Source organism: Miscanthus floridulus, chromosome 8, assembly GCF_019320115.1.
Source record: "Miscanthus floridulus cultivar M001 chromosome 8, ASM1932011v1, whole genome shotgun sequence".
In the NCBI taxonomy this organism is placed as follows: domain Eukaryota; kingdom Viridiplantae; phylum Streptophyta; class Magnoliopsida; order Poales; family Poaceae; genus Miscanthus; species Miscanthus floridulus.
In genome coordinates, this window is record NC_089587.1 from 16900475 (window position 1) to 16909366 (window position 8892).

Consider the following 8892-nt stretch of genomic DNA (forward strand, 5'->3'; position numbering starts at 1 on the left):
TCCTAGTGCATCGATCTTCTTCCCACCAAAACCAAAAAGTGAGTTTGAGGCTAGTTTGATGGTGCGCTTGTCGAGATTCATTTGCTCGAAAGGCTTTGTGAACAAGATGTTAGCGAAGCTTCCGTTGTCTATGAGGATGTTGTGTAGGGTGAAACCGACGACGTTCGTTGTTGCTACAAACGCATTTGTGTGAGAGTAAGCTCACACTTTGAAGTCGTTCTCATCGAAAGTTATGGGTACCAAGGACCAGGCTGGCCTATTTAGAGGTAATCTAGGCGAGACCATGTGAACCCTTCTTTCGTAGTCTCTTTTTGCTCTTTTTCTTTCATGATCTTGATTGGACCCCCCGATGATTGCGAATATGTGTCCCTGCGATGGTAGGATGTTGTTTACTATTTGATGTTCTTGGGCATTCTCTTGCTTTGCCGGGTGAATCTGGCTAGACTGCTGCTGCTCTTGCTGAACTAGCGAAGATACAACGGCTGAGTGCATTGGGTGCTGAGCGAAATGCTGATCTGCCTAATAAGTGGGCTGTTGCCAGGTGTACGGTGATTGGTAGTATCCCTATGGGTGACTGGGTTGATGGATGGCGCTGAAGCTTGTTGGTATGTAAGGGTGGCTGAAAGTCTGATGGGGTGTGATTTCATGGCTGGCACTATGGAACACGTGCTTGGATGGTTCACTGCCTCTTGTAGCGTTGTCTTTCTCCTTGAGTTCTCTCACCATTCTGCTATACATACAATCTTTTGTAAATGGCACAGTATGGGGGTCTTTGGCCTCTGCCTCTTCCCCTGCCTTCTTGCTCACCGCGCAGTCTGCGGTCTTGGTGTTTTGTTCGCTTGCCTCCATGAATTGCGAGTTGCTTTTTGCCTTTTCAAGTCATCGTCGGATCTTGCACAACTTCCCATTACCTCAAACAACTCCTTGACAGACTGAGGTTGGTTTCTAGCGAAGTGGGCGGCGCATTGGCCTATGGACAAGCCGTCTATCGCTGCTACTATCACTATTTCATCTAGGGCATTTGGCACTTGTGCCTTAATCTGAATGAATCTCTCTAAGTATTTGGATAATGGCTCATCATCTCTTTGGATGCAATTTAGGAGGTCTCTAGTTGTTTTTGCCCTAGACTGGTATCCTTGGAAGATGGACAATAACTCTGTCTTGAGCTGCTGCCAAGAAATGACTGAGAGGGGTTTCAGTAAAGTGTACTAATCATGTATGATGTCTTCGACTGCCGTGATGAGGGATTTCACCAGAGTTTGCGTGTCACCTCCGACTGAGACTACAGCGGTCTCATAGCTAGCTAGGAAGTTCTTTGGGTTTGTCTTTTTATCAAAAGTTGGAATGTGTGGCTTGTACCCTAGCGGCCATGGGTACTGCTGAAGCTCTTTGGACAGGGGCAAAGTTGAGTCATATGCATTGGCATCCTCATTTAGCGTTGGGTCCTTAGGGATTACGAGGTTTTCGCTGTCCAGTGTGTTCCCTATGGCCTCCGCTCCGTGCAGGGCTCGGATTTCTCTTTGTAGTCTGTTTCTTTGGATTTCGACCTGCCGAATGGATCGTTGAGTTTGATCGGCTCTGTTCCGTGTCGTAGCTTGCTGTAATAGCTGGTCCTTCTCGTGCTGCAGCCTCATGATATCTTGCTTGTACTGCTCTAGCCTCCTCAACTCCCTTGCCTGATCAGTGATTTTGCTGTCTTCATCTTCTTCGATCTCATTTCTGTCTTGATCGAGTTTGACCTCTTTAGCGACGCCTTCTGGCGTTTCCTCCTGGGTTCAAGTTGTGGTGGCGGCGTTCGACTATGGGTGAGGTGCGGGTAGCTTCGCTATCATCGCCGTTGTTGCGCCACTTCACGTGGCTGTTTTCGCCGCCGCCACGGCACCTACTGCTGCAACTACGGATGGCTCCAGCCTGTCCATCGGTATCTTTGGCTTCTTTGGTGGCATGATAAGCTCGAGCAACAACCACGGTGGGCGCCAATGTTGTTCTAGGCCTTAGCCTTCGAGCACCGGGTTGTTACACATGCGAATCAAGCAAACCGAACGTCAAAGCGAATACAGGGCGAAGAAAACCAAGCTCATATATTCACCACGCAACTGTGTCGCTCTTACAATCCCCGTCTTGGGGCCTTAATACATGCTTGCAGGCCTTTCATGGACAAAACTACCCCTCTACCTGCTACACATTCAAGGAATATTCCCGTCTGCTCAGGACTTGTTTGCCCTTTCGGAGGTATCGCCCGCCTCAGGTAGCGTCGGCCCTCTAGTCCCCATGCCATGTCGCCCTTTTGCCGACCGAGTGGTCCCCAGCAGGCCATGGTTGTCGGCACCTTGCCTCATGGCGAACTCTCCTCCGGGCAAAAACATATAGGGTCAGATACATAAACAAGCGCCAAGCATGCGGTTTGGCAAAATGGCCTGGGCGAACATCACCCTTACCGGCCCTCATGCACCTCTTCGCTCCGACGAAGGGAGTGGGCCTTGCGCCTCGATCGTCCGGGCCCAACATACGCGACTAAGATCTCGCCTTGGCGGAACGACTGCATCCTTTGCTTGACTCGTGGCCGTCTTTTCATCTTGGCAAAGGGACATCGATCCCTGGGGGATACGGGGCTGGCCTTTTCGCCCAGGCGAAAGGGCGGCGGGCCCCTGCCAAACACTGGACCGCCATTTTGCCCGAGCGAAATGATAAACGATACATGAGCCACTCTCTGGGTCTCTTTCATCTCCGTGCGCTCCGAGTTAATTCGTTGCGGCGAAATGGTGGCTGCATATGGGGCGGCGATGCATGAGCCCCGTGGGGGTGCCCAAAGGCTTGGCGCGCCCCCAACGGTAGGCGAAGGCGTCAAACTGCCCCCGGAGCGACTCCAAGAGTGCTACCAAACAGTCCTGAAAACGGGTCCTAACGAAAATTATCTACATAGAATGAAGTGAGAACGATAGGGAATAACATACAGGTGTTGGAAAGTGTGTAGGGAAAACAAAAATGATCTAGGTTAGAGAAAAAAATAAAAAGTTTCTACATCCAAATCCATAGACGAGAAGGGGAAAAAAAGGCATGATGTGGTTGTGTTTGGTTCAACATGTGGAAGTGCTTTTGCTAAAAAAAATAGAACGACAAACAAAAATATTTTTCTGCAAAAATAATAGAACGACAACCAAATAGATAGAACCTAGGGTGTGTTGGAATTGATCTTGCGTCCATTGATACTTTTCTCTCTTCCTCCATTTAGAATCTGCTTCGGCATAAGATTTTATGACCAGTTAGAGTTTTCATCAATAAATGTGGTCCAGTCCTTTTTTTTGCGATTATTATGTGGCCCAGGTCCTTACATATGTACTACTTGTGATGATTGGGATAACCTACCACCCTCTTGTAACGTACTCCTTCCGCCCTTAAATGTCCGTCGCTTTCGCTTTTCGAGAAACAATTTTAACTAAATATATATTACAAATATTAATATTTATGATACATAATTAGTATCATTAGATAGATGTTTAAATTTAGTTTTTTAATAAATTTATTTAGAGATAGAAATGTTGCACGTATTTTCTATAAATTAAGTTAAAGTTATCGTCACGCAAATCATGACGACTAACCTTTGAGTAGGTTGCACGACTTCATTATTGCTTTTTGGTTTTATTCCTGGATCCCATACACATGCCTTGCATGGAGACGTTGTTTCAGCTCAACGTTAACTGAATTCTTCATTGATCATCACATATGTCGCTGTGCTCAACAGCAATGCCTTTATGAATGTTATTAGCAACAGTAACTAAAAATAAACTGTGCACACTTTTAAAAAATTTAAAATACCAATGCATGCTAGCAAGATTAAAAATTTATTTTGCCCACATGGTTCACCGCAGGTGCCGTGCATTCCAATAAAAAAAGTTCATTAGCATACTCATTCTGCGTGTAAGTTTTTCATCGACACGTGTGGTACTAGCTTTGTTTCATCGACGCACGTGGCGGTGCGCGACTCGTTGTGTCATCTGTGGTGGCTCCATCCTCGCGTCGCACAAGGAAAGCGATACGTGTCCGTGCCATGTCCTGTCCGTTCCCTTTCACCGACCCTGCACGACACGCTCCCGGTCCCGGTCAGTGGGGACGAGGGCGTGGGAAGGAAGGGGATCCCACCAACCCCACTGTGCCGTGATCCTCTCCGCACGCGACGACAGGAGCGCTGCGCGCCGCGTGCTTGGCACGTGGCAGGCGCCACTCGTCGTCCGCGTGCACCCGCTGCGACTGCGAGAGACCCAGAAAGAGAATCCCCCAGCCCCGTGATCCTTGTACAGGCACACTTTTTTTAGTATTATATTACGTACTATAGTAATAATAAATAAATAAATAAACAGCTGCTGGGTGCTGGTGGCAGTCATAAACAAGAGATTAGCAGAGACGGCTGTACCACACGTTTAACACTGGCCAGAAATGCAAATGGGATGAGTGGATGACGGTTCCCGTTTCGCCGTTGGTATTCGAGGTTCACACACACCGGACCGGACACACAGACGACTCCAGGGGCGGTCTGTGTTAGTTAGTAGTCTTCGTCGCCGTCAAGGTCGTGGCAGTGCGCCTTTCACATGACCGTGCGAGCGCGAGCGCCTTGACGCCGGCTTCTTCTGCTCGCGTTCGGTGCCATTTCCGCCACCTTACCCTACCATTTCTTTCCACTTCCATCCACCGATAAATCCTTGCCCCTATTGCTCGCTCTTGACGGGAAGAACTTCACGAATCCATTTTTCCATTCGCCCGTCCGTGCGTGCGCCCACCCACCGGCACCACCGCCCGCCCGTTGCCCATCAAGAGGGAGAAGAACAGAGCGGCAGGCAGGGCGCGATGGCCGTCGTCGTGTGCGTCACCGGCGCCGGTGGCTTCATCGGGTCGTGGATCGTCAAGATGCTCCTCGCCCGCGGGTACGCCGTCCGCGGCACCTCCCGCCGCGCAGGTACGCCCTGGGCGCTGCTGCTGCCTCCCTCCCTGTCTCCGTTCCATCTCCCGGTCCCCCTCGCGATCCCAACAAAACCCATTTCTTCGTCCCCGGGAATGTTATGTCGCTGACATGACGGGTCGTTTTTGGCTGTCGTCTGTGGCGGCGGCGGTCCTGGATCTCGGATTTCCGATTCGGTTCGGTTGGCGGCGCATGCAGATGACCCCAAGAACGCGCACCTGTGGGCGCTCGACGGCGCGGCGGAGCGCCTCACCATGCTGCAGGTGGACCTGCTCGACCGGGCCAGCCTCCGCGCTGCCTTCCACGGCTGCGACGGCGTCATCCACACCGCCTCGCCGATGCACGACAATCCCGTAAGCGCCGCCGCCCGCCGCCAATGATGAGACCTCGGCTCTCCTTCGATACAATACGAGCGCAAGTATTAACACTAAAAAAAATCCTTTTTTCCCCTTTTTACCCCTCTGGTAGGAGGAGATCATCGAGCCGATCATTGACGGCACGCGGAACGTCGTCGAGGCCGCGGCCGACGCCGGCGTGCGGCGCCTGGTGCTGTCCTCCACCATCGGCACCATGTACATGGACCCGCGCCGCGACCCGGACGCGCCTCTCGACGACTCCAGCTGGAGCGACCTCGAGTACTGCAAGAGCACCCAGGTAGTAAAATGGAGACGGAATCAATTCTTCACCCCGAGAATCCCGCCTGCGAATTTAATCAATCAACGAATTGGAAATCGCTTCTGACGCCGTTCCCGCTGGAATTCACAGAACTGGTACTGCTACGCGAAGACGATCGCGGAGCAGGGCGCGTGGGAGGCGGCGCGGGCGCGGGGGCTGGACCTGGCGGTGGTCATCCCGGTGGTGGTGCTCGGCGAGCTGCTGCAGCCCAGCATGAACACCAGCACCCTGCACATACTCAAGTACCTCACCGGGCAGACCAAGGAGTACGTCAACGAATCGCATGCCTACGTGCACGTCAAGGACGCCGCCGAGGCGCACGTCAGGGTGCTCGAGGAGCCCGGCGCCGGCGGGCGGCGGTACGTCTGCGCCGAGCGAACTCTGCACCGCGGCGAGCTCTGCCGCATCCTCGCCGGACTCTTCCCGGAGTACCCTATTCCGACAAGGTATGGCAGTTCGCGGCTTCTCGGAGTACCCTGTTCTCCAGTCTGAATCACTGCTGATGCTGGCTTGCTTCAATCAAGCTTCATGTCGCATTAGTATTCTGATGAAGAAATTGAAGAATTCACTGGCATGGTTTAGGAACATTAAAGAATGCGGCTGCTCTGCTTGAGTTGCAGCATTTTATATTGGTTCTATATATAAACCAATAGTTTCGTTTCGGACATGAAGAAATCAAAGGAAAGCAATTGTGGACTGCTCCAAAGTTCAACTTCTGCACAGTAATATGAAGAAATCAATGGTCAAGGGGGTTTATGAGTAACCCAATTGGTCTGGTCACTAACGAGTAGTTAATAGATTTTAGACAAGGTCAAGATGGCCAAAATTAAGGGTATCGGTGGATAGAAAACTCGATCTGATGCTGCACAATACTTTATTTGCATTATTGCATAGCTGCAGAGTCAAATACCCATTGTCAAAAAATACCCATGTTTAGGAAACTGACATCCAGACTAAATTTGGCCATGTGAATGCTAATGCACTTCTTATGCATGGGGTCTTTTATCTATATATATATATATATATATATATATATATATATATAACTTTAAATGTGTGCCATTTCACTGTTCATCCGAAGACCAGACTCATATCACTGTAGATCAGCAGTACCGGGTCCGCGCTAAACAGTATCCACGACAAACAGTATCCAACCCGATAATAAAACATACGAACCCAATACGGAACAGTACATACCCGTTATGAAACAGTACGCATATTTTTTCCCTCCCTCCTACCCACGCGAGTTACTATATATATCTCTGTGCTTGCAAATGTTCTGTTGATAAACAGAAGTGGTGTGACCGGTGTCTGAATGTCTGGGATTCCTTAAAAGCAAAACAATGCCTATTCTTTTCTTTGAAGACAGCACATGGAGCCTAATCGACAAAGCAAAAATATTTTGCCTTGTTTTCAAGATATAGCAACATCATACATGGTGTCTGGAGTTTCAAATTGCTTCAAGACAATGCATTGACCATTTACTTTGGCAGCAGTAGCACTATATTGAATTATTGTCAATCTAACTTACTGGTAGCATGCCACTTCTGCAGGTGCAAGGATCTGGTGAATCCACCAAAGAAGGGCTACAAGTTTACAAACCAGCCTCTGAAGGACCTAGGAATCAAGTTCACGCCAGTGAATGAATACCTGTATGAAGCAGTGAAATCCCTGCAAGAAAAGGGATTCCTCCAGAAGACCTCTAACACCAAGGTAATAAAAAAGAACACTGTATGAAGATCACTTGAACAAGCATAGTTACAGAGTGGTATTACAGTTTGCATAACAAAGCAGTGACAGTTGTGGTCTTGTCTAAATATCGTAAGCAGAAAGAGAGAATGGCACTGCGTACAACAAAATCTGCATAGCCTGCAATGAACCTGATTGAAATATGACCCTTCTTGTGTAGTAGTACACTTTTGACATTAACGTAATCATAGATACTGTCCTTAGTCCTTACTGTGGCCTTTGTTGTTCCAGGTGCCTGAACGACGCAGCTCCCTGCCTGAACAATCACAACCACCCTTATTGATTTCAAGACTTTGATAGATTTGTGCACAAAGTGGCCATGTTTCATTAGAATAAGTCGTTCATTTGATTGGTTATCCTGTTGTTCTTGCAGTACACTCAGTGAGTGTACTCTGCAGTCTGTAGGGAGCAGTATATATAGAGCGATTTCAGCGATGGTGTTATTCCCCATCGTCCAGCATCTGGTTGATCATTTTGTCCGCTTGAACTGAAACAAATCAGTAGGTATCATCTCCAGGGAAGCGTGTCCGCCCAGCTCTTGACTGCGTACGCTGGTCAGCTACAGCTTATTCTACATATCTTGCTTGTCTGTATCTGCATGTCTGCGTTCAACCAAAAAAAAAAAAAAAAGAGTCAATCCACGCCGGCGTTCAACAAAAAAACCATTCTACATATCTTGTTTGTCAAAATAGAAAGAAGTAAATAGGAAATGGTATTTTCAATGGAACAGATGCAGATGCTCGCAAAGATTGAGCTTCAGATCTTAAGATGGGCTGTTATTGATAGGTAAGTTGTGAAAGAATTGTCTTTAAATTCTAGTATAAATTTAGAAAAAACACAAACACTCGCGTTAAGTCGAGAAACCTGAGTGAGCAAGTTTATAACACAGAACCTAACCAGTTGAGTTATGCTCTATTTGCAATTGTAAGCAATATACAACGGTTCCTTAACTGATCGCGAAACAACAATTGATGTGATACATGTCACATCACACGTGGAAATAATGTCTACGTTAGCTTGAGAACACGATCGAAGATTCGAGGCTAAACCAAGGGTAAAAAAATATACTAAGACTCTGTTCGTTTCTTTTATAATCTGTACTTTTCAGTTTGTTTTTTCAGCCAGAACAGTATTTTTCTCTCACAACAAATCAGTCGGAACAGTGTTTCGCTTGTTTTTTCAGCGAAGCGAACGGGGCCTAACATGCATTCAAAAGGAATTCCGTTCCAAAAATATACTAAACTAGAACTGGGACACTCTAGCTAAACCAAGTTAAAACTTAAAAGACCATTTTCCTGGCGTTGGTAAACTTGAGTGGGCCAGCTAGGCCTAGTGAGCAACTCTCTTTCATTTGTAGTAGCCGGGCTTGCACAAAACTGAAATGAGACAATTGATACCCAATCCCAGGCCAATCCACACACAGGGGAAAAAAAGATTCAAGAGAGAAAGAAAGAAACAAACAAAGATAAATACTGTAGAAGGAAATTAGTGGAAATTATGCCTTATATAAGGAG

At 48.0% G+C, this 8892-nt stretch overlaps 1 protein-coding gene across 1 annotated transcript; it reads left to right on the forward strand.

Annotated features, from left to right (window-relative positions):
• Positions 1 to 4529: 4529 nt before the first annotated feature.
• Positions 4530 to 7844, forward strand: LOC136475837 (cinnamoyl-CoA reductase 1-like). The gene is made up of 6 exons (XM_066473477.1): positions 4530 to 4951; positions 5153 to 5307; positions 5423 to 5608; positions 5720 to 6075; positions 7183 to 7342; positions 7610 to 7844. Exons 1-6 carry the CDS (start codon positions 4843 to 4845, stop codon positions 7673 to 7675), a joined length of 1032 nt encoding a protein of 343 aa, XP_066329574.1. The 5' UTR covers positions 4530 to 4842; the 3' UTR covers positions 7676 to 7844.
• Positions 7845 to 8892: the final 1048 nt, after the last annotated feature.